Source organism: Seriola aureovittata, chromosome 4, assembly GCF_021018895.1.
Source record: "Seriola aureovittata isolate HTS-2021-v1 ecotype China chromosome 4, ASM2101889v1, whole genome shotgun sequence".
Classification (NCBI taxonomy): Eukaryota; Metazoa; Chordata; class Actinopteri; order Carangiformes; family Carangidae; genus Seriola; species Seriola aureovittata.
The window spans coordinates 3646083-3672708 of NC_079367.1; the positions used below are offsets into that span (position 1 = coordinate 3646083).

Here is a 26626-nt window from a genome sequence, read left to right on the forward strand (position 1 = left end):
TGTTTTGTTCCAGACTTGCTACAACCAGCACCCCCCCCCCCCCCCCCCAATCTCCCCCTCCTCAGCTAGCAACCACTGCCCGGGGGGGAAATGTAAAAAAAAAAAAAAAAAAGAGGAAAATTATACATAAAAAAAGGCTTGTTTTCAGGGCAGCGCTCACACGTTCACTGCTGTTTTTAGGTCAAGACTTAAGGAGCCACAAGTTTAATTTCAGCTCCTTCTGATGTGTGTTTAGGGTCAGTGTGACATTAACTGCTGTCGGCTTTAATGTTTCCCTCATCTTATATCGCCATGACGATTACACCTCCCCCTTCACTTCCCGCTTTGATTTAGAAATAAGTTTTCTAGTATCTGACTTCCTGCTGTGGCGACAGCTGGATACTTTCTAATTGTCTCCTCTTCCACCGCTGACACGGCTGAAGCTGTCATGTCTGTGTGTGCAGCTGCTCGTGGACGGGCGGCGTTCATCAGACTGAAACCAGCCAAGAGACTTTTTTATTAAGAGACCTTTTAGAGCTGAAATCTATGGGCTCTCTCGACCTTTATAAAACTTCACTTAATGTGTCATCTCACTTATTGAGCGTGAGCTGAAAGTAGGATTTGAACCCTGATATTAATTAGATTTTAACCACTATTCTAAATGAATTAGACTTTCAAAAGGGGTGGAGCTTGCTGCAGTCAGAGGGGCGTGGTTGGAAACATTATTAGCAGAGTAGTAGAGTAGTGTAGAGATTTAAATCAGTATTAGAAACATTTCTGCAGCGTATACAAGACAAGTGATCTGCCATGTTGTAACTGTCTCATCTATGAGGCTCTGGGTGGGACCTGGGTATGATGTCACGAGGGGCGTGGCCTATTGCCAGTCCTCCACACAGTCCATCAGACACACTACTCGTCAAACCCGTGTTTTTAGAGTGTAAAAGAAAAACAACAGTGAAAGTCGGCCACGCCCCCTCCGGTCTCTACCTGCAGCTCCTTCATGTCTCTCTCCAGACGGAGTCTCTCAGAAGTTTCGGTCTCCAGCAGCTGGGAGGCCGACTCCCCGGTGTTCCGCTCATCAGCCAGCTCTGATGACAGCTCTGTGATCTGCAACACACACACACACACACACACACACGCACACACACACACACACACACACACATACATTAATGTATACCTTATGAGAGTTACTCTGTCAAGAAAAGAAGAATAGTCTCAGACAAGATCCAAATCCTCTTCTGTACACGTCTCTGTGTGTGTGCATGTGTGCATGTGTGTGCATGTGTGTGTGTGTGTGTGTGTGTGTGTGTGTGTGTGCGTGTGTGTGTTCGTACCCGACTCTCCAGACGGTCACTGTTGAGTCTCAGCTCGTTCCTCTCTTTCTCCACCTTCTCCAGCTTCTGCTTCAGCTGCTGAATCTCTTCCTGGGAGAGAAAAGACAGAAGATGTTGATGCTTGTGACGACGCAGCAGATGAAGTGAATTAATCAGCATATAAAGTGATATTTGATAAATTGTAAGGGTGTGACTTATGGGTGTTACCTACGTTCCTGCTGACAGATATGATGCAGTCAGATTGATTAAATATTTAAACATCCTTGTTAAATCTTTAACACAAATCCAAGTTTTAGACTCAGACTGGTTAAAATTCCAGGTATTTCAATGATAAAGAAAGGAAATGAAATCCTGGAAATACTTTCAAGGATATTTTGATGCGGATATGTTAAATTTACAGGAAACCGCCACAGACATAAAACTCAATGATGTCTACTTCTATTTAAAGTCTACATCAGCCTTCAAAAATCCATCAGTCTGACATTCCACCGGAAAGATGTTTGCTATTCCTGTTCACTAGCTGTGACTCTAGAGAAACAATTCAAAAGAGTGTGAGTGTGTGTGTTTGTGTGCGTGTGTGTTTGTACGCACGTCCTTCCCGCGGATCTGTTCCTCAGTGAGCTGCACCTCGATCAGAGGTCTGACGGTGGTGAACAGCTTCCACCACGGCCAGCCTTTGACGCCACGATTCTTCTTTATGTTCTTCTGGATGCAGCGGATGGCCAAGTCCTGGATCTGTCTCACACACACACACACACACACACACACACACACACACACACACACAACTATATTAGACAGAAGAAAAACACAAGTCTGAATACCGTGTGGTGCAATAACACACACACACACACACACACACACACACACACACACACACACACACACACACACACACACACACACACTGCATTTCTACTGTAACCAAAGGGCACCGAGTGTTTTCCCATGTGGTGAAGTGTCTATAGAAGAAATATGGACGCAGCGTCTGTGATGTCACACGAGCCACAACTGAGAGAGCCAATGAGAGAAATGCAGTCATATAGAAGAGGGGACAGTGTCCAGCACTTTGTTGCCGTATTGTGACAAAGCGTTTTTTAATGAGCCCCTGGTAGAGTTTGATTTTCTTAAACCTCGATTCAAGCTCCCCTCGTCACCACGACAGCGTGTTGCCATGCCCACAGTGCACGGAAGACAATAAGACACAGAGACGGTAAAGCAGTGAAAGCCGCAGCTGTTTGCAGTGCAACAGGAAAATGTTCATCATCCTGCAGGATGTTAAAGTCACTGTAAAGCTGCTCGGACACGAAGGAGAGTGTTGTGCAGCGTTCTCAATATTTTTCACGGACATGGATGAAGAATAAAGTTCAATTTTAAAATTTTTTACTGTTCTAGTCCATGACACACGAGCTTCACGGAGGCCTTGTCTTTCTAGTGACGTACTTCCTTTAACACAGACAGTTGAGGTGGGACATCGATATCGTGGAGGATTGATCTTGAGTGTGAATCTGTTATGATGATTTTACATCCACCTCCGCAGCATGAGGTCACCGCTGATGACGCACTGCTGTCCGGGACAGTGTCGACTCATCGGTATCTCTGGGAGAGACTGTAGGACGAGAAGATCCGGCTTCTACTGAATGTTCCTCGCTGAGTGGGTTTACTGGACACCAGATGTTTGCATTTGCATTGTGAATATAGTTTGAGAATGAAATAAGAAAAATCTTTTCATGCAGCTCCTCCCAAATAAGAAATGTTGTGCAAATCTTAAAATGAAAACCCTGACTGTTCTTTGATGAAGATTAATTTCCAACTCTGTTGCCATTTGTTGAAGCAAATCACGACGAGACAGTCTTTCCTCAGCCATTTTCTCCATGATAGGAGAAACCTAATCAAAGAGAGGACTCGTCAGCACTCACCCAGCCTCTATAATCATGCGTGCACTAAAATCTGTCAGTTCTTTCCTTCACCTTCGCGTCCAAGTGCTGGTTGATTGAATGATGGCTGCACAAATTAAAGTGTCAGTGTTGCTCTGGCAGCTTGTTGAAGAGGCGTTCAGAGAAATCTTCCCTAACTGCAGGTAATCTGGAGAGCCATTCATAACACACAACTGGGACAGATTGCTCTCCGCAGTGAAGACCGGCGATGGAAATGTTGCTCATCAGAGACACTTTCACTTAGTTACAGCACATTCATAAACTTGTTTAAAGATGTGATATTCAACAACGTCTCAGCTTTATCTAAGTAGAAAAGAAGTCTTAGAAACATGAAAGCTTGTCATAGGGCTTTAAAACGAGGAAGGATGGAAACAGCACTGCAAACATTTATCTTTTTCCTGTTTGTTTTTGAGACCTGGTTCAACATGTTCACAGCAGGACAGGTACGTTTAGAGCAGTGCTCCCCAACCTGTGGGCCACTAAAGGTATAACAAGTGGACCAACAATTATATAAAAATATATATATAACTAACTTTTTAAACTTTTTAAAAAGAAATTATCTTTAAAAACATTAAAAATGTTTCGAAACGTCATCAAACAAAAAGGAAAAATTGAGTGTCCTACACGTTTCCCCTGGTTTCAGTCCCATCCTGAATCTGATCGTAAATCTAGAAAAATTTGTTTTCTTACACTTTGCCTGAAACTACACGGAGCTAATATCTTTTTACTTCAGTGAGTCTTCTGCTGTGACTTGTGTCTGCTCTCTACTTCCTGTAGCTGCGCCTGAAAGAGAGTCTGATCCCCGTCATTCAGTCTGTTTACATGAACACAAGTATCCAGGTTACTCAGGTAAGCGGAAGAGGTGTTTACTTGCACTGTAGTAACCTGGTTACTGCGTTCTGTCTTCAGGGAACTATTTAATGAGACTCAGTGCTGGTGTCAGGCGGAGGGATCCTCCCACCCCCCCATGTTCCTCCACTCTGAACTGTTCCCCATGAGAACCAGCAGAGGGAGAGACTGCAGGGCCTCCAAGCAGCCCGAGCATCTCCTATGTTCGTCTGCTCTTTCTCCAGCTTTCCTCCCTTTTCTCCTTCTCCTTCTTCTCTTTCTCATTTATTTTTTTAGTGCCTTGAACGCCGCTCCTCCAGGCAAGGGGGGGGGGGGAGGACATGGAAGGAAACGGGGGAGGTTCCCCAGAGCAGGCAGAGAGACTCGATGGAGGAACAAACTAATTGACTGCGTGTTGTGGAAATAGAAAGTGGGCCTAAGCAAATTTAAATCTACCTTTCTGAGTATATATGGGCGTTTTTATCAACGAGGAAACAATGAGTCAGCACAAAACAAATTAAAGTTTTGATTCGATTTCTCCTGCCGCTCCTTTGCCCCTCCACTGCCCCGTAGTTTTGCATATATACTCTGTTTGAAACCCATTATTGCACTTCCTACTTTCTTGTCAAGATTAAATGTCGTTGAACCCGTTTTGCAGAGTTTCTCTGTGTTCAGCTTTCGTTTAAAAACACATTGTATTGCAAGAAAACATAATGACACGATGACAACACTGCCAGGGCGTGTGCGTAGTATTTGTGTGCTGTATGTGTTGGGATGCTGTTGCGCCCCGAGTCTCTGGACACCAGGGAAGAGACTAAACAAAGACAAGACTGAGATGGTTCCATCTGGGAACAAAGTAGTGCAGTGCAGACGTGGATACAAATGCTCCTTTGGTATTACATATGACATACTGCAGACTGCAGGAGCTGGACAGTTAAAGAGAGAGTTCAAACTGAACAGGGGGAACTGGAACAAGCTTTCAGCCGCTGTGCTCCCCCGACTGCTGCGACCATCAGATGTGCACGAGCCGTGACTGGCTTTAAAAAGAAGCTAAAAACTGCTCAAAGCAATCAGGTAATTAAAAGAAGTATCTGACAGATTAAACTTTCTGTTCAACCAACATTAGCAACTAGTGGCTTTCAGTGGACACGAAGGCATGAACCTAGTCCCAAATGACATCAATTACAGGAGATGACTATTTACCCCGAGAGCTGAGGCTCAAACTGAGGCGTTCAGGGGCGACAGAGTAGTGAAGTGAAACCCAAATGCCCTTGAAAAGTAATTTCAGTTGGCAGGCCTGAGCCCAGCGCGGCAAGAAAGAATAAACCAAAATGGTAATGAGAGGAGGACAGGGACCCAAAGCGCACGCGCGCACACACACACACACACACACACACACATACACACACACACACACACACACACACATTTACAAGATATACAAAAACTGTGTACCAACTGAACTGTGTGTTCACACGCAAAAAAAACTTCCACAAGCAACTTCAAAACTTCTGTGAAGTAAGTGAACACACACACACACACACACACACACACACAGACACACACACAGACACAGACACTGACACAGACACAGATACACATACACACAAAGTCAACAGATCCCCACTGGCATCTTTAAGAGGCAGTCAATGCACGGCAGCAATGTTTCCACTTGTCAGGCTCACTCTGGTGGAACAACACACTCTCTCTCTCTCACACACACACACACACCAGACCAACAGAGTGCAGAGAGAAGAAAATTGCGAAGACAAAGACCTCTACAAGGGTAACTTGTAAAGCATCCAAAAAGCTCATTTGGCTACACTGTAAAAGCTTCTCCTTGGGTTTGAAGTCCTTTTCATTTCACTGTGAAGCGTCTAATAAATCTGAAATGTCATGATGTGCCTTTAAAATAACCACAGTGACAACAACATGAAGCTCCCGTCTGAACGAGGAAGCAGGATTTGGGGTTTTTGTAAAGTTCAAACCCCCGGTTTTTAACAGGTTTACCTCTTATATCGCCATGGTAACTCATGCCCCCCCCCCAGTGGGAACTGAGGCTGTTCTAGAGCAAAAGGAGGAACGACCCAGTGTTAGTGTGGTGTTCCTAATAAAGTGCTCAGTGAGCGTACATCTAGATATACACTCCCTCTCATCGCCAATGTTTGATGTGAACATGAACTGAAGCTCCAGGCCCGTATCCGCAGGATTTTATGCGGTGCACGTGCACGTGCACGTGATCGCTTGATTGGATAAATGCATGAGTGGTTAGGTGAACAGGTGTTTGGGCAAATTACATATTTTTGTTGATTGTTGGAGTGAAAATGATGATGTTAATACAGCCACTGCAGAAAACACACATTAAAACATTAAGCTTTTCTTCAGATGTTAATGAAATGTCACGTTTTATTTCAGTAAATTAAGAAAGTGACAAGAGCAGTGTAATTACAGTAATTGTATATGCGCCTTAAAACGTCATTATTTTTTGGCTGACGGTTTTCAATCCCCGAGAGTCTTTCTATTCTCTTCCTGCAGATCACGTCAACTCTGAATTATTTTATATTGTTTAAAATCTACCTGCAGATTCTCTGTGCTCACTGTGTCCTGCTGTAGGACCAAGCCGCTTTTCACCTTCCCTTTCATTCAGTCATCGGCATCCAGAATGTGCCGATATTTAGCGGACACTGACTTTTATGATGAGGTCAAAGGTAAGGTTTCCACCTTCCTGCAGGTTCTTTGCAGTCATGTGATGTTCTGCCTTCCTTTCTGTCCGGCAGACAAACAGTTTTATCTCAAGGTTTTCTTGGTCATCCAGATTTCGTCTCGACTTCCACACTTCCCATAACTGTCATTTCTTAATGACATTGCAGATTTCAAGCCGGAAGAGCTTCGATGTCTTTTTAAAGCTTCTCCGCTTTATAGGCATCAATTAGCTTCTTGTTCAGACCCTCAGTGAGTTGCCTGAAGAAGAGCCTGTGTCACGGTTTGAAGAGTCAAGAGTATTTATCAGATCTGAAACTGTCATCGGGAATTGTCAGCTGATGACAGTTCTTGACCCGCCCTTCAAGTCCTAACGAGTCACTTAAGGCCCAGTGAGATCTTGACGTCCTGAGTGAGCAGAAAGGTGCCCGAACTTTCATTTTTCTGTATTTTATAAAAAGGAACAGTGCAACTTTCAGGCCTGTTTGGCTTCGACAGACTGACAGTTGATCACCGGGGAATCCCAGATTCACTGCAACAATAGAGCGTCGGTTCAGCGGGGAGGGGAGCGAGTGAAATGACAAGAAGCCACAAGGAAATAAGAGACGTAGCTTGAGTTCATCTCAGAGGAAATCATCTTACGACTGCCAGCTTTGTGCTCTCTCAAGACTTCTCTGGTATTTTCCTTAGGCCACAACAAATAAGTATTCCCCAACAGTTAATTAAGGACTTATAGTCCAAATGCCACAACAGCTGTGACTCCATCTTACCTCTTTACACTATAGAACAGAACTATCATGAGACGATGGCATTAAGCTCCGTTGATTACATTAACCATGTAGTCAAGACAGGGGCTGGCAGATGAGGACAAAACCACCTTAAAATAAATATTCCTCTAGTAAATACCAGTTTTATAAAAGCCATGGTGCAATGCTGGAAACACCAACACCCTTCAGATACACCGGAGTGATCCCAGCCCACTCAGTGCCACAGTCTTACCTTCCTCTTCTTGAAGGCCTGTCTGGCCAGGTATCCCCTGCAGGCCGCCTGGAACAGAGAGATGTTCCTCCTGGTCTTCACGTCCCGCTGCTCCTCCAGCTTGGACAGAGTCCCTGCTCTGAAGAACACCTGCAGGAGGACAGGGACAGTTAGGACAAAGTTTTTTGAAGGTAAAGATACACGATAGGTACAGTCAGGAAACATCACTTCCCAACTTAATGTGATTGTAAAACTTGCTGCGATTTCAAGTGGATTTTAAGGGTTAGGCTTTGGCACACAGACAGAATCGGTGCGGACCTCTGTCCAAATATCTGAGCGCTTATAAATGGCAACACGCCAACCCTGCACTTAAGAATTTCACAGATAACTTAATATCCAATCACCTTCAAGTATTAACTAGTGAATGGGAACAGAGCTGATTCTGAATTCCCCTCCATCAGTTTATGTCCTCCAAACTTTAAACATCACCAATAAAATCACTGACCCCCGACCTGCAGCTGGTAGGCCTACAGCACGGAAAAGACACATGAGCAGTAAACTTCTAAAAACATGACTGGTGGTGTTAACCGTGGTTGGAGTACCAGCCGACCACGTGCAGATCCAGGGGTTAATGGGGTAATCTAGGAGATGTGGGTCCAGTAAGGATATCATATCCGATCGGGTTTTATCTTCAGTATGTATTTACAGCTACAGCTGCACAGTGCAACACACATCAACCATTTGATGTGGGTCAATTGAGGCCTGGAGCTCACACTCAACACATTATGCAGACAGAAGAAGTCGTCGAGCAGGGACGAGTCAATCCGGGAAGCTAATGTGATAAAATTGCTGCTCTTTTGAAGCTGCTGTGTGTCGCCTCTGGGAAACAGGATCCTGACAAGACGCCACATGCCAGCCTGTAACGCAGGCTTTTACACAGAAAACAATGGGCGTGGGTGTTTTGATATTTCTGTTTGACCCCCTGACACTTTCAGCATTGCTGCCGAATACTTTAACAGGCTTGCGTAACGCTTTGTCTACTGCCGTCCAGTGTGGTCAACACATCAGCTGACTGCACTTTGTGTGTCTTAGCTGAGTTTTTCTGTCACAGGGAGCAAAGTAAAATATTATAAAAGTAGATTGTGGGAAATGACGACATTAGATCTGATCTATCATGCACTGATGTGCAGGTTCTAAGGAGAGATACTGCTACTGCTTTGCCAGGAAACAGGGGGAGGTGGTCACAGCTACACAGGAAGTGAAGGGTTACTGGATGACGACTGGAGTGTAGATTTTCAGCAAAAGCTGAATTATTAATTAGCATGTTTTTTCATCTGTCCTGAGTGAATAAAATCAGACAAATCAGACAATCTGGAGATGTTTTTCAGACAACAACCACCAACACTGTAGTGCCTGCTCAGAGAACTGACAAGAAGTCGTCCAGTGTTTGAAGAGATGCCACAGAGGTGGTCCGTCAAAAGGGCTCCGTATGTCCTGTGTTTATTTTGAATATTATCTTACATTGGCGCCAATAGACAAACTGCAGTCCTGTTCTCACTGGCAGGAGATCATAGATCAATCCCTGTAAATATCAATCCACGCAAATCTTCAAATGCAGATGTGCATGTTTTCAATGTGCTCTCGCTTTGTAAATGTTGCCCAGTGCTGCTCAGAGCTTGTGTTACTGGTTCAGTTCTTCCCTGTGCACAGCAGCTGTCTCGCTGATTTTCCTGGCCTGATCATTTTAGTCTCATCCAGAGAGGTTCCGGCGTCTTTCATCTCTTTTGCTGATGATCTGGGCAGCAGTGCTGCTTCCTGAATACCAATGAGAGCACAGTTTCATTTTTGACTGGAAAAGAGTGATGGCCGGCTGACACTGCCCCCCCCCCCCCCCCCGTAAAAAAAAAAAAAAAAACCTACATCAAAATGCCTCCAACTCCTTCTACATTATTTGTATCTGGGGACGGACACGTCTCTGTTCCTCGGCTCTGAATTAGCTGGCAGCTCTTTATGGAAGTAAATTCATTAGGCAGAGTTTGTGTGATGCGTTGTCCTTCAGAGGATTTGACTGTTCCTTACTCTGACTGTAATTTTCAGAATTGGCTGAGGAGAGGAGAAAGTGTGGCTTGGGTTATGGCCAGGAATTAAGACTGTTGTTTAGATTTCATGCGGACCTTGTGACTTCACAACTGTGTAACAACGTTGTAATGTGCAGTAAATATTTACCCAGCCTGCAAGCGTTTTGTGAGCCAGACTTACACTCGGTCCTCTTGAATATTCGCTATTTCAAATGCATATACTGACAATCCAACGGGGTCAATCTGGTCATGTAGTGATTAGCACGGCTGTCTCGCAGTAAGACGTTCAAAATCCACTGGCTGGCTATGGCCTCTCTGCCTGGAGCTTGCATGTTCTGCCTGAGCCTGTGTAGGTTTCCTCTGCACTGCTCTGGTCTCCTCCACAGTCCGAACATATGCAGGTCACATTAATTCGAGACTCTAAATGGCCTGTAGATGTAAATGGCTGTGAACCCCACCTCTTGCATAGCGTGAATCCGGACAGGTGCAGATCCTGCACAGAACAAGGCTTTATTATGACTGCAGAGTTGGTCCACCCACAAATTCTACAACCACCATCAATTAATTTTCCTCCAGTGGGAAATGTGCTGTGGACAGATGATGACACTCTGGCCTGGGAGGAGACAACACATCTGGTTTAAAATGAACTGCTGTGTTCCTCGGAGACACTTTAGTCAGGCAGAGAGCCATGTACAAGTTGGCAGCGCAACACAGGGACAGCTTGGCAGTGAGAGGTGGTCCACATTTCATGTGTTATGGGCGACACTTTTATGCTGGATAATAATGATTCCTACAACAAAACTCGGGTGTAAGAATAACAGAAAGAGTTGGGTGAACCAGTGTCATGTGTCACCACTGGATGTTGACTGATTCCAAGAGAATCCTCTGTTGCTGCTGCATCATATCTACACCTACAGCATGAACCATTGCTGAATATAGCAGAGAGTTGTGTTCATGCCCTGAGACAGAGCTTGGCAGTAAGGTTGGGAAATATGGCACCCAACTCATTTGCACCAAGGAATAGCAGCAGTGGTGTTGTCCTAATGTCTATGCACTTTTTGTCATAGGGTGCAGCACTGTAAAAACCTATGGATGGGTTTCATTGCTGCTTTTTTTGAGGTTGTAAGCATGTGGACAGATCTTTGGTAGTTAAGGTTTAAGCATGCTTGAAATGAACGTGTCATCTGACAATATCCAACAGCAAAATTGTGTTGAACTATCCTTACACTTAAAGGCAATGTTAAAGGCCTGCCATCATAGCCTCTTTCTGCTTGCACCCAACCCCCTCCTCGATTGCTCTCCGAGAACAACCTTGTTTTGCATCTTTGTAGTCTGATCACAATAAAATTTCCAATTGGAAATACTCACGCAAATATTTGTTTTTAATGGTCTTGTACCGGCCATAGGCTGAAAAATGAGGCTGACACGAAAGTGCCAAAAACTGCAGTTCCTCTAAAGACCACTTGAGGCCGGTTCCAAAAGTGAGTCAATCCCCATAGACTTTGCTCCTTCTCCTCTTTGCCCATTTATGGAATAGCCGAGAGTTAGGGGCGGAGTCAGGCACTGCCAAGATGGCGATGGTGGGGCAGCTCACTCTGAGCTTCAAAACCCCTCTTCAGAAACTTACGGGTGACGTCATGAAGGCGAGGTCCATCTTTATTTAAAGTATGTCTTGTACTCATTTTGAAAGAGAAATTTAAATCCTGCCTTCTCTTGCCAACACAATTTTGCACACCTGGCCAATTGCTACGTAAACTGAATGTGATTGCCTCGCTAATACTCATCTTTCCTGTTTTTCTATCTGACTGACATATAACTGGTTGAAAATAGCATTCACTGTGTCATGTGAATCATTGTTTCACCACTTTTCAAACAATGTTCAATATCGCCGATGTAAGGACGTTTTCATATTCCCAACATTAAATAAGCAATATTTTAATTAGTTTTTATCACGCAGCCCAACCCAACTATATGTAATTCTCCACTTTCGCGCCGCATATTTATTCAATCTCTCACAGCGCATGATGTACACAGTTTAATTATAGTATATAAATTACGTAAGTGGCCCAGTGTGTGGGTTGGTGACACTTCCCATGTGGGTTGGTTGGATCTCTGCGTATCTCATCTACCAGTAAAACTAACGTGAAACAAAACCCATTAGTAACATTAGAAATGTGAACATCAGAAGACAATAAAGTTTTGACTTGAAACTTTATCTGAACTTGGGGAAACTAGTGGGCAGAGTGTAGAGTGACAAGCACCAACACAAAGGCAAGGTTAAACTCCCTGCCAAGAAACTTCTCTAATTGACAGCTAAAGGCGCACACTGTTTTTTATTCCACAGACATTCACAGATCTAATTAACAAAACCATCAGCCTGTCTTTTTCCTTGTGATTAGCTGTTTTTTTTGTTTTTTTTATCTCAAAGACTTGGAGTTTGGCAGCGTCTGACTGCTGCTTGGCAAAGGTCGCAGACACAGAGAGCCACAGAGATCAGCCGCTGCCCATAAAAAGAGAACAATTTAAAACAACACACACCAGGACAGCTGAAGGTGAGAATAGTAGTGTTAAGATTTGTCACTGCGTAGGAACAAAACAGCATTGATTTCTTGATGCCTACCGCACCTTTTGCTAGAAAAGCAGGTGAAAAGAATAGAAAATGTTTCTAATTATCTGTGTAATTGAGAGTGTCACTGAGTGAAAAGACACTGGGGCCTGAAGCACGGTCGTTCCTCCTTGATGGTGATACAAAAGACGCAACTGTCAAAGAAAGTATTGCCCATACAGAGAGTCTGATTTCATATAGAGTCTCCAGTGTTTTATGAGTTTCCATCAATGAACTAGCGACTGTCTCAAAGTCAACATCAAAAGAAAGAGTTAAGTTTTCTGGGGAAAAACACAATAGAGTGTATTGTAATAGTTTAATGGTCTACATGTTAAATTCAGTACTAATTCCATCACATCTACTTCACTAATAAATTTCAGTCTTTAATTTGTTCAGTGTTTCCCTACTGCAGAGACTACATTGTCATGACGTTGCAACTACATGACTCTGCAGAGGGCGTTTAATTTGAAACGACGGACAAAGTGGAGACAAGTGGCCGAGAAAAGAGGGCAGAGAGAGAAAGACGAGAGAAGGAAGAGAGAGGTATATTTACCTAGCTATCATTAAATCGGATATCACCTATGGATATTCACTCTACCGCACTCCACCCAGATACAACAAAACCCATCATAGGCTGACTGGTCATCAGGCATACCGGGTCAAATCCCAGTGGGTTGCCATGTCTGTGGGCCGGTGGACATCAAAACATCCATAAAGTTTTTACCGGCCCCGTTGTGTCAGTCTCTCTACTCTCTCTCTGTGTGCCTGTCATTCAGGGTGCTCATGAGAGCGTGTGGTCCTGGACTGGGCTCACTTCACCGACATAGGTGTGGTGCTGCTGGAGCAAAGCGGAAAAGCGCTCTGCGACATTAATTTTATCCAAGTTAGGGAACAGAATATTTATAGTTCACATGACCTGGTTGAAATTCATTTTAGGTGGTTGAAGATCCAATTATCACTAAAGTCATGCAAGAGAGCCAATAAAAACAAATGGAATGGCCAAAGTTGTCATATTCACATTTAAGGTGTATTAATTGATTCACAACGTCAACTCATGCAGCGAGTGATATTCCACCTTAAAAGAATTAAATTACTTTTTCTACCTAACTATCTTAAATGAGTAAAGATCATCATTCACTCTTTTGATTGTTTCTTTTCTTCTTTCTCTTCTTCTTTCTCTTGTGTTGGATTTGCAAAGAAACATTACAGCATCCTGTTAAACCTGCGTCTACAACTCCCTCCCTCCCATGTGTGACTGTAAAAGCCTCCTAGAAAAGCGAGTGATTATATCCTCTAAGACACTGTAAGGCTTGTAAAACAAAATATCTGTACAGGAAGTGTTGCGTTTCACTGGTCACAACCTGAACAACACTATTGTGCAGTCTTAACAGTCCTTATATGTATAATGAAAAGTGTGCATGTGTATGTAGGTGACTCCACTCACCCTGCTCAGCCCCATGTAGTAGCTGCTCTTCTCCAGCTCCAGGGACTCCAGCAGCTCCTCCACTGCCTGGAAACCAGCAAGACAAACCATCAGTCCACAGATAAACAAAAACAACCCCACTTTGTTCTGGGCCTTACCTCTGCATGATCACATGACCCGGTTGCCCAAAGGATGATAGCTTGGTGCCATAGCAACAAACACCATTCCCCCCCTTAACACCAGCTAACACAAACACACACACACACACACACACACATACACATACACACACACACATACACACAAGCACACACTTCCCCTCGATCTGCCTCGAGGAAGTTGACAGCACAAAACAAAGTCAGACAGAAAAGGTTCTCAGGTTGCTTTTCTCTCATTCATTGTGTCAACTCAACCTTTAGAAGACAAACTGCAGACTGGGACTGAACTCAGAGGTTTTTAAAGGCTGATACTGGGATTAAATTTTAACAATGGCAATATTTGGTAATATTTGCTAAAACTGGGCATTAAAGAAGAAAAATGTGTTTCCTTTCTTCCCACGAGGCGACCCTATGTCCTATGTGCTGCAATAGTTACAGTCAAATTTGGCTATTCTCAGAGCCTTACCCGTAACAAGGAGAAAAAAGTTAGTGATGAGGGTGGTGCTACAGGAAATACCACGAGACATTTAAGATTTAGCAGATTTAGCAGATTTGGTTGATTTGTCAACACCTGGTGGCAACTAGTGGTAAAAACAAATGTGTTTAATATCTGGCAGCAACTGCAGTTCCTTGAATGGCCACTTGAGGGGGGACTCCAAAAGCGAGTCAATCCCCATAGACTCTTGTAATAAACATTTTTAGAACCTGGCACAAAAAATGGTTTCTGAAACTTTGAGTGACAGGTGGGTGAGCATATGTTCGACACACTGAAATGACCAAAGTCTCAGCTCCACACAAGCCCCGCATCTTTGCCCATTTTTGGATTAGCCGGGAGGTAGGCGGAGTCAGCAACTGCCAAGATGGCGACAGCAGGGCAATCCACTTCACAGACGCTACGTCCATCTTTATATATAGGGGCTACATACAGTTTATGGTTATCGACCACTGGAGGCGGCGTGCTCTGAGGGTCTCTGATTTAGTTCTGCAACACACCCAGTACGTACACACACCTTTTTCATTTAAATCCTACAGGGGAGGAACACACCCCAACGGTGACAATGAAGCATCAAAAACAGGGTTTGTTTTTAAGACTGTCTTCACCAAAGTAGATCTGGGAATATGCAGAAGAAGTCAAACTAACCAGGAGTTTGTTTACAACTTCTTTGATGATTTCTTTTTGCCCCAAACGTCGTTATAATGATGTCACCATGTTCCCAGATCTCAGCAATGAACTCGGTGAGTCAAAAGTTGAATACGAAGATGAACAAAACAACAAAAACACAATCCAAGTTGTAATAAAGCAGAATTATCCTTTAAGATTCCTCACTTTTCCTCACGCTTCAAATGCCCTGCTTCATTTAGAATCTAATGGTACCACTTCATGTGACCTTTAAAAACACTACAAATTTCATGGCGACCTATCAACTGGATTTGGAGATAGTTTGAGCACAAAGTTGACATTTTGACTTGAGGACTCCAGAGGAAAACTCATGGGCCGTCGTAAAGGATTCATCGCTTGCTTGCTCAGTGCATTCCAAGGCATCATGCTCATCAGACTTTATGTGTACAAGTGAGAATTTTGTCCCGTTGGTGCCACTAGGAGAATGTTCACAGGGTCACAGACATCATTAAGAGGGCGAGCGCCACCAGTTTGAAAAGTCACTCATTCCAAACAGAAAGGTTACGAACCTGAGGCATGGAGTTTGAAAAATGTTGGCTTTTGCTCGACAGGTAAGATCGAACAAAAGATACTTTCCAGTGGCAATAATGGAAGTGTGGGATCTTTGGTTTGATTGATACTGTGTATAAAAGTAAAAAAAAAACCTCAGTCACTGCTTTTTTTTACCGGACTCTCAACAAGTCTCCCACCAAGCCGGGGGACTTGTTGAGATCTCTCACTCTGATTCAAGTTTTCTGTCGGACCGACTCTCTGGGACAGAGTGCTGACAGCAGCGTTTGTATAATGTGGTGGATTTCCTTCCTGCTGTTTGAAAAGAAAAGCTCTTGGCAGGTACATCATCTGGCTTCTGACATCATGGCTACATCACGTTGTAGTAAAAGGAACTGACAGAACTGGGCCGTCAGCAAAGAGAAAGAAAGACGAGGCGAATAAAAATAAAAAAATATTCAGAGATAGGCTTGGCAAACCAATATTGTCTTTGCCTCGCTTTCTCATTCTCTGAAAACCAATTCTTTCATATTGTTGCTCCAATTATCCGCCCTTCTCGCTCTCAGACCGCCTCCTTTCATCTTTTCATTCTTTTGCTTTCTTTTTTCTTCGCCGTTCATTCCTGACTCCCCAGAGAACCGGGCACCATTAGTTCTTTCTGAGTGGGCTGTTCTCTCTAAGCTCATCTCCCAGGAACCATGTGAGCCACTTATTGTCAGTGTGTTGTGGTGTGGTAAAGAGAGAGAGAGAGAGGGGGAGAGAGAGGGAGAGAGAGAGAGAGACAGAGAGAGAGAGAGACAGAGAGAGAGAGAGAGAGAGAGAGAGAGAGAGAGAGAGAGCTTGATTTCACTGATCTGCTTAATTAATCCAGTTTAATCTCCTCTGTTGACGGCGGCTATTCGTTCAGATGTTCCTTTCATGTTCATAGGCGGGTGTTCAGCCAATCAGATTCATTATTATCACAATTCTCTACCTTTTTGAGAAGAAACTTTAGCACATCAGGTATAGAAGGCCTTAATGTAAAGACGTTTCGCCTCCAGCAGCGGCACCTCCCACTCATGAAGGCTAATCACGCCTTTGTGCAAAGCTGCTATACACTGCCTGAACAGAACGTAGAGGAGACATTAATCATATGCTCAGGGACGTTTCTTAAACTGCTCTGATTCCTATACAAAAGGAACGGAAAGATAGCAAGACAAGAAAAAAAAAAAGTGGAAAGAGACGAGGGAATGCAAAGGGAGAGGGAGGAAGGGAGGGCGGGAGAGAGAGAGAGAGAAGGAAAGAACGAGCTCTTCCCTCCGCTGGTAATTAATCAGTACAGTAGCCGTATGCTGCCAGCCTGCGCAATCATAATTAATTACACACAAGAGCGCTCTTGGAGCAGGAAGAGGACAGCGGAGAGAGGAGGGCGGGAGGAGAGGTGAAATAAAAGGATCCTGTTCACACTGAGAGATCAGAATGTGGAGGACAAGAGGCGAAATGCTGAATATCCAGATGTTACAGCTTCAGCATTCCCCCGTTTTTTTCTGGTTAGCAAATAGCTGGGATTTTTTTTTTTTTTTTTTTTTTAGGAGGCACTCCAGTGATTTTGCATCGGAATTAAGTTTAGAGGATTTGGAGACAGAGTGATCAACACTGGTGCGGCAGAGGCTGAGATATTCTGACTTTAACAGCACAGTTAATAGATTCCCATAATGCAGCTCAATAACATACCTTCATCGTGCTGCATTCCATTTACCGCGGGAGTCGGACGTCAGAGCGGGGAATGTCGTCACGCTCGAGTTGACTGCGTTCCAGTGCTCCCTTGTTGCTGTTGTCGTTAGCGATACCGGTTGCATAACAACGCATTACTATTGCTGTGATTTGCTCATTCAAACAACTGTGCTAATGAACAGTCAGAGCCGCCATCTTGGAATTCGAGGTCGAGGTTAATGAGTTTTTTTTCTGACTTCGGGGAGCGTTTCTGGTTGAAATTCCGACTTCGCGGTTCAAATGCAACGCACCATTAGATGCACCCTGCCTGGTGAACAGCCACGCCTTTGAAACTTCTCCCTTCCCGTTTGTCTGAGGTTAAATAACCCTGATGACATCATCACGGCCTTTCTTGACAAAGCTCCTCCAGAGTCGCAGACGACATTATACAACAGATTTTATGGGCTAAGTAGTACTAACCATGACAAGTTAATGAATGCTTCCTCCTAACAAGTGCTGCGTGATATATCTTATTCCTGCATTGTTGTCCATAAACACATTAATGAGCCACACCATCGCTCTGGGCGACATGTTCCTTCATTACCATGAACATACACTGTGGTTCGTTTTGACTCTGTCCCACATACATCATCCTGCCGCCCAAAATACTCACTAGAGCGCCAAATTAATACTGAAGATTTATGTCTTCAGTGGGAACCAATGAGCTTGGGGCTGAGAAACACAGACAAGGATGGACAGACCAACACACTGTGGATTTCAGTCTTTTTACGGGTGAAGTAAAAACAGCCTAATCCTTTCAAATCAATGACACTCGCTGCGACAATCAGAATCGTACTAGAACCCATGAATGATGCATTTTTTAAGGCCTTAATGTGGGAAATCTAACAACATCAGTATCAGGCTAAAACCTGCCAAACAAACACTCACCCTCTTCTCATCCGTGACAATGTAGTGGCGGCCGTGCTTCTTGGTCAGGTGTGGTGCCAGGACATCAAAGCGCCTGCGGAACTCGGAGAACACCATGTGGTCTGGATATCCTGGAGGTAGATACGGAGCAGAACAGAGATTAGAGCACACACACACACACACACACACACACACACACACACACACACACACACACACACAAAAAGAAAAAAAAAAGACACCCAAACACCAAGGTTGTAGAGCAGTCTGCAGCTAGTGGAGAGCCAACAGCGTGTCAAAGGTCAACTTTTATTTTCAAAAGAAATAAAACCAGAAAAGAAATAAAACCAAAGAGAGGTTTTAAGAGTAAAGAGACAAAGTTAGGAAAGTTTGACTGGTGGAAATATTCAAGGTCACAAAGGTTTGTCAAGTTTTTAGAGAGGTACAGTAACTAAGCCTGTGGGAAGAGAGATTCATACTTGGACAAAGAGCTAAAGGACCTAAAAGCAGCACCTTTGAATAATTGGACAAAACTGGGTTGAAGGTTATTGGAACCCTTTCAGATTCTCTATTTCTGGAAGTTTCATCAGGTCTGATCAGTGGCTTCAAATGATTTTGGCAAGAGGAAAATGTAGAGTTCAAAGACGTCATCAGAAAAACAAATGAGCACTGGACGAGTTTGAAAAGAAGGTTAAATTTGAGGACATTTTGTACCGGACAGTGAAGTTAAGATTAAAGTTTAATGAGAATTCCAGATTCTGTATTGTATTTCAATGAAGCCAGAGGGGTCGCAAGAGACATGAAGCAGAGGTCCAGGTACCTTAATTTTTTGGTGCCAAGTAAGCCAGTAAACTTCTTTTCTATATATTCTCTCATGACCAGAGTAACAGTATAATTCAAAGGTGTGAAATGTCATGAAATACAACAAGAATTTAGGAGAATAGTCAAACAGAAAAGAATCAAAACAAAATAAACACACAATTTTTTACGTACGCAAAGACAACTTCAGCTGTTTCAGCTAGCAGTGGTCTGAGATGTGGAGTGATTCTTTTATCAGACTCCATTATAGGAAATAAAAGAGGCATCCAATCTTCGAATGATTGGACCAAGTAAAATAGGACCAAGTATTGACCCTTGTGGGATCCCACATGTCACAAGAGTCAAGGAATAAATGGCCATCATGCAATCAATACCATCTTTTCATGGCCCATAGATTCTCCATTTGTACCCAGGTTTCCATAAGTGTCTCCTCACCTTGCCTGTAGATGCGAAGTGCATCCAGCAGCTTTGATCCTCGGAGCTGAGCTCTCAGGAGACCGACGTCCAAAGTCATAAGGCCTGAGTCGGGGCTCTCTCCGTGCGTCACTCGGGGCTCACCACCTCCACCCACTGCCTCTGCTTTGGGCAGCAGGCAGTGGACGAAATGAACCCTGGAGCGACGCACCATGTCTATCAGAGCATCCTGAAAAACAGAAAGTTTCATCAGCTGCTGCTTGATGTTGGTCGGTGAAAATGATTAGACCTTTAGTTGTGTTTAAGATGGCTGGAAATTACATGATCTCACCAAGCTTGCTGTTGACCTCAAAAATAATAACCGTTCCCTCCGCTTACCACTTGGAGTTTGACCTGGATACACAGGCTCTTCTTCTTGACGGCGGCCACACCTGTAGTGAAGGTTTTCCTCATGCTGGTGGCTCGTCGCAGGGCGAGCTGAGAGCTGCCCTCCAGACCGGCGATGGAGCCTGACAACACTGTGGCCCCACTGGCCCGGCCCATGAACAGCCCACTGATGTTCTTCCTGAGGTGGCAGAAAGATGGATTGCATTTACATACACTGAGCACTTTATTAGGAACACCACACTAACTGGCTAGTTGCACTACATCATTTCTGCAGATTTCTCAGCTGCACATTCATGCTGCCAATCTCCTGCTCTACCACACTTCTGCTTTGTGACATTGATTATTTTATGCACTGCTGCCACATGATGATGGGATAATTGCAAGATTAAGCAGGTGTTCCTAATAAAGAGCACAGTGAGTGTATATGCACACACGTGACTAACAGCACATGTATTTCTTCCCACGCAGCACCAGCCGGCGCTACTACAACGTACAGGGAGCTGATCTGACTGTATTATTGGCATCTTCCACTGTCTGGAGACCCACATGTTGGCAAGCTGCTGCCTTCATCATTTGGCTCACTGTTGCCTACTGCTCTCAGAATGAGGATCTCACTTTTTACAAAACCCTTATGGATACCGATGCTCTGAATTTGATACGTAACATTGAAAAATACTGAACATAATGATAAATTCAAGAACTTCAATGTTTCATTTTGAGCTTGATCAGTTTAATAAACATGGATGAAAGCAACCTATCATCTTAAGAAATGCATGAAGCCCCTGAAAAATCTTTTTAGAACTTCACATACATTACCATCAGCGTTTCATAAATCTCATTAATTTCTACTGTTTGAGTCAAATGGGATTTTCTTGCTTAAATGATAATAAATTATGGTGCAGTAATGATTCCAGTGACCTCCATTGTACGTGGTTGGAGGTTGGAATCTCAGAGATGGATATCTTAAAACCCTGACAAATAAAACCAAAATGATCTGCATGGATAGATACCACAGGAGGTAAGTCAGGGAATGTGTTAGTTTTTAATTTGGGTGAACAACTCCTGATGATTAATCGCCAACTTTTTCAGTCCACAGGCAATTACATTACTCCAGCTAGTCAGTTTGTGTGATTGCCACCCCTCATATATTTCTACTCTCTAATAAGGATTGATATTACAGGGATTAAATGTGTGGAAAGTCATCTGGTGCATGCATTTCTTAGTTGAGAATGACATGAGGACCTGGTTGATTTAAACAGATACAGCTCAGCACTGGAAACACCGGATGTTCTGTGTGTAGGACTGTGTTACACATACTTCTGGGAGTCCTGCAGGAGTGTGGCAGCGTTCTGGGCGGCAGGGTTGTGCTTGGCGTGGCTCAGCCAGCCCTGAGCATTGTACTCCACCCAGTTTGTCCCGTGGCTGTGACCGAGCAGGAAGAGGTGGGGCTTCTCTCCTCGCAGCAGCAGACTGGCCCCTGCAACACACAGGACATATCTTCAAGACGATGTCGGGAGGAGGATGAGCGCTGCTTGTGACAGTCCGAACGCTCACCTTTGTTTTCTCCCTGTGCAGAGCCGTAGTAGCTGAAGAGTCTCTCCAGCATGGTTTCCTCTGAACCTCCAGGCTGAACTGCCTCCTCCTCCATCAGCCACAAGAGGCCTCGAGCCTCATCGGTCCGGGCCAGAGTGCGCACCTGTGGTGGACATGAATAGTCACCTGGTTCTTCTTTTACAATCACTTTGACCTTGATGGATAAAATCCTGAGGTCAAACCCAGATGTGTACAAAATCCTTAAATCATCACTTAAGCTCATGAGACAATGTGCAGGTACGAAGCAGCCTAATATCCAACAAATAGTCAATATAACATAGTTAAATACATTCAAAAGCAAATCCCGCCTGTTTTATTAAAAAAAAAAAAAACAAGACTAGGTCGAAACCGAGCACCTGTCTGGACCGCCTATGGTAAAATCCTGACTTTATCACTGTGACATCGTCTGACAAAATCACCGAACACATATGTGAAAGACAAAGACTGAGCTGTGATTTCAGCTGTTTTTACTGAAAAATCATCAGTCAGAGAGAAAGTTACAAGACTAACTTGGTTATTTAGCTTTGTTTTCAGTTGCTCCCGTCGCTCGTGTGAAAGTTACTGCAATACGTGTTAATACAAACTTAACACTTCCTGTGACCATTTCAAATTTAAAGCCCTCTAGTGTTTCAGTGGGCAGAAACCCTTTATTTTTTAACTGGGCTTTTATTGCTGTGCTGCAGTAAGAGTATTGTCTCATTTCCGGCTGCTGTCGTTTCTGTTGTTTACGTGCTATTCAGATTTGCTAGTTACTTTAGCAGTTAGCGATGACTTCTCTCTCTCTCTCCTGCTCTCTCTACACGGTGTCTCATGTTTAGTTATTCCTCTGCCTCAATTAATAATAATGATACATGTAATGAAAGTAGTTTATGTGCTGTAATGGAGGCGAGGCTCAGTGTATTGGAAGCGCTCCTCCTCTTCCCTGCAGCTCCTAAGCATACTGGTTTTGTTTGAAAAAAAATTCTCTAAATCTAGCAGCAATGTGCTGAGTTGGCAACACTGCAGGCGCCGGAAAAATGCCAACTCAGTGACGAGGTACTCGGCTGACCAGTGGTGGAAATACCATCACTCAGTCAGTCAGGGACATGCTAGATTACAGGGCTGGCCCCACTGTTCAGCGGCCCAGTCAAAAACTAAAACATAAAAACAAACACTACAAGTCGACGTTAGATTTAGCTGCTCACTCTATTTCCACCTTTCAATATGGTGACATTAGACCCTGACCAACCACAGCTTGCCATCTTTCCTAGCTCATTGTCATTCCCTGATGCTCCGGAGCCGTCAGATGGGGCCACTGTCAGACTGTGTCTTCTGCTCTCAGCATAAAAGCATGGAGTTTTTTTCTCATTCAGAAAATTCCACTTAAACTGTTCTAAACTGTAATTTCTCCACATGATTTTGAAAGCCAAAACTGGACCACATGGTGAGCTGTCTGCAGCTGAGGCCAGTAATTGTTGTAACTGCTGTTACTATGGAGAGGAACGAGTCAGAGCTGCAGCATGTTCAGAGCACTTTATCGCTTCATCATTGCTACTGTGAACAAACATCAGGTCAAAGTGTCATCAGCAGAAGTTAAGAGTTTGCTGGTTGGATATTTGTTCGTGAATTGCACCTCGGGAGTTGACTCAGACTCTTCTCTCTTTTTTCAAACACAGTCGTTCATCTTTCGCAGTGACGACTTGACCGGGAGTTATAATGTATGTCAGAAATAGAAAATAAGGAAGAGTTTAACTTTCACTTCCTGAACCCTGGGCACGTGAAATAACCCCCGCCCACTTTACGGCTCTGTAGCATCTAATTGGCCCAAACACTGTTCAAGCTACTTCCTGAGCTTCCTCTCTTCACAGTGATCTTCATGATCTTTGTACAAACACTTCAGAAATAATTTGTGTTTGCTCAGTTCATTCAGATGCCCTCCTTAAGACATTTAGTGGCCATTACGCAATAAATGAAAAAAAAAGTCTTGTGAGTGTTAGCCTGAAGCTAATTTCTTGATTTAACCACTAAACATGTTTAATCTAAAGGAACACCACTCAATTTGAAAGGGCTTTTTTTTTTTTATCTGTTGGAAGTCTCAGGTCGCTGTTTTTTTAATATCAATTTATACAAACTATCTAGGGGTTTGGTATGAAACGGGTCCAAAATTTAGGACCCGTTAAGATCAGTCATCAGCCGATTTGACAGCAGGTCTGTGATTATTTTGTTGCTTCAAAAATAAGTTTCACAAAAGCTGTTTGTTTTTTAACTGCTGGCGTCAACATGATCTAACTGTCCAAAGCACAAGGCAAGGAGCGTATCCTGCTTTATCATTTACTCTAGATAATAAAACACCCCATGTGTTGTATCCTCCATATTATATTATATATAATATTTGAAAAGTGTGGAGGTCATGTAGTAAATGTAATAAGCTTCCTATAGAACAAGCAAACTGATAAACAATCTTTAGGTGCTTGGATATGAGGCTTCAGTGAACCTTAACACAGCCTCATAAACAGCTGATTAACATAATTACTGCTGCTCTTTTCGTCGGCCAAAATGTCTGATTCTTGCTCCCTGGTTTCCTCCCACTATTATTAGTCATTTCATACAGTGGGATTCTTAAATATGTGTGCTTGGCAGAGATCAGGCTAAATCTAAATGAGGAGGTGGAACCTCTGCAAACAGACAGGCTTTGATGAAAACAGAAGGTTAACTGACTCTCATTAAAAGAAGACATGATGTATTGTGCTGCTGAAACCTAATTGGCAGCCAAAGGTGCAATCTGGAGCCTTCACAGAGATAATTCTAAATAAGCTTGTTGTTGTCTGACCAGAAATAACAAACCAGTGATTTAGCTTTGCTCCTTGTATCATTTGATATCAAGTTATAGTGTGTTTGCATATTGTCTCCTTTTGTGTCACCACATTTTGTGTGACTCCTTTGCCAATGAGACCTCCAAATCAAAACACGGTTCGTTTTCTTGTTGCCCTTTAAAGACTTGTATATAAAGGTTTTCTGATCTGTCGCCTCTATCGGCAGAATGATATAATTTCACATGAACATTTCTGGACAAGCCACCGCTATGATTCAAGTTTGTTTCTGTTTAGTCTCAACTACTTTGTCAGGTTTAGGGAATCTAATCAATGCTAAACAGTACGTACAGCTGAGGCTGAAGGGACTGTCATTAGTTTTGGTCATAAAACTAGGTGACATGAATGTCTATACCAGATATCTCAGCCGTCGACAATGGTGCATTAGGATACATCATCAGGGAACTATTAATGTGTGTACAACATGTTGCGCAAATCCATCCATTAGTTGTTGACATATTTGACAGAATAAGTGAAAACTTTGCTGGTGGAACTACAGGAAAGATCGGGGACATCCTCAAAGTCAGAGGAGTTTCGTCGTCTGGGAACCATGAACATGAATATTTGTTTCAAATTTCATGACAGTCCGTGGAATAGTTGTTGAGATATTTCAGTCTGGACCAAAGTGGTGAAACAACCAACCAACCAACACGGCTGATAAACCCTAACTGATACAGCTGGACAACAACAACTGTTAACTCCAAGTGTATTCACATGACCAATTCCTCCAATCTAAAACTACTTGTTCAGGACTTCTTCGTTGAGGTCAGGGAACCTTTTTCTTCATAGCTAAAAGAAGAAAAGGTTTGGTTTAGTTTAGCTACAAAACCGATGTTGATTTTAGAGAATCCTTGTTGTCACCAACGACACATATGGACATTTTAAAACGTACCTTTTTGTCGGTATGTCATCGTTTGTCCGTGTAAACCATTACTAAAAGGATTCACATGACTGTTTCCTGATCTTCTCTTAATATGATTTATCCAGTCTAATTCTTTAAGGCAAAGGTACCTTTGTTCTTAGGGTGAGGAGAAGAACTACTTCGTTAAGGAATGATTGTTGTTATTGTTAAAAGAGACTGTTGGTAGAAAACAGGCTGTGAGCAGTTGTCTCCTGTAGCTTCTATTTTAGAAATGTCCTGTATGACAATTTTGAGCCACTATTCACAGGAAAAGATCCTTCGTCAGCACCTTCAAAAACCACAAAGCTTAAAGAACCTTGCTGATGCCCCTAATACAATTAGAGCTCAATCTGCAGTGGTGTAGTTCACACCTCTCTAACACACAGGAATATTTAGCCTTGCTTTTATCAACTCAACCTCAACACAAACCTACTAACAGGTCATTTGAAATAAAGAAGTTGTTCATACCAATTCACATCAAGGCTGCAGGTTTTCTGCAAAGGCCTGATGCCGCACACACTTGTACCACTGATAATTGCGAGGGCTTTGCAGTAAGAAGCCAAATGATGAGCAGAGAGAGAGACGCCAACAAGACTGAAATAAATCACAAAACTTGATTCCAATTAATATTCATTATACATCCAAAAAGAAATGGAGCACATTGAGCTACGATCACAACGAGCCAAACTAACAGGACGGAGGCGCCAGGCCTGGCGCGGCATTTAAATGATCAGTGTCGGCTTCTGTCTCTGGTTAAAAGGTAAAGATTTCATTCCACAAAATATCACAGATTGTAAACATTAAATACCTGGAAAGATGAATAAAAATAATTCAAATGAGCTCAGAGAAGGGAGATCTTATTAGACTGGAACAGATTAATTCATAAATTGTCATGTACTTCATAGAAAATATGAAAAAAGTTCCAGTTGATAATTTGATTACAAGAAGTTAAATAGTAAGATCATCCCAGGCCTCTGTTGTGAAATTCAAAGTCAGCCATTTTAAAATTTAACAAACTAATAATGACCATTAAAATGACAATTTCTATATCTTTTTTTTTAGAAAGCAGCTAAAAGAAAAAGAGCTCTGGCATTATCTGGTTTCCGTATTGTTGTGGGCCGCCAACATTTTTGAGATTTGAAAGTGGGCCATGCGTTGGAGAAGGTTGGAAACCTCAGGTCGAGACCAAGTTGATCCACTGTTGTGTGGAAAACATTATTACAAGAGAACAAAACATAGAACCTGGTGCAAGTTACAGTATTTAAATACTGACACTCTCCGTTCATTGGCACATCTCAACAAAACAAGTTTGTGCTGCACGGTGCCTCAGTGTCTTCACAAGTCAAATACAC

General features: G+C 43.2%; 1 protein-coding gene across 10 annotated transcripts in view; it reads right to left on the minus strand.

The window, feature by feature from the left end:
* The window catches only part of myo18ab (myosin XVIIIA b), a 107369-nt gene that overhangs the window by 33444 nt on the left and 47299 nt on the right, over positions 1-26626 (minus strand). For all 10 annotated transcript variants that reach the window (XM_056374954.1, XM_056374953.1, XM_056374952.1 and 7 more), the window contains 10 exons: positions 21486-21627; positions 21249-21408; positions 19923-20109; positions 19566-19773; positions 18333-18442; positions 13887-13952; positions 7781-7909; positions 1908-2051; positions 1317-1406; positions 967-1086 (listed from right to left, as the gene is read on the minus strand). In XM_056374954.1, the coding sequence (XP_056230929.1) occupies positions 967-1086; positions 1317-1406; positions 1908-2051; positions 7781-7909; positions 13887-13952; positions 18333-18442; positions 19566-19773; positions 19923-20109; positions 21249-21408; positions 21486-21627 (1356 nt within the window). The remainder of the gene's footprint in view (positions 1-966; positions 1087-1316; positions 1407-1907; positions 2052-7780; positions 7910-13886; positions 13953-18332; positions 18443-19565; positions 19774-19922; positions 20110-21248; positions 21409-21485; positions 21628-26626) is intronic.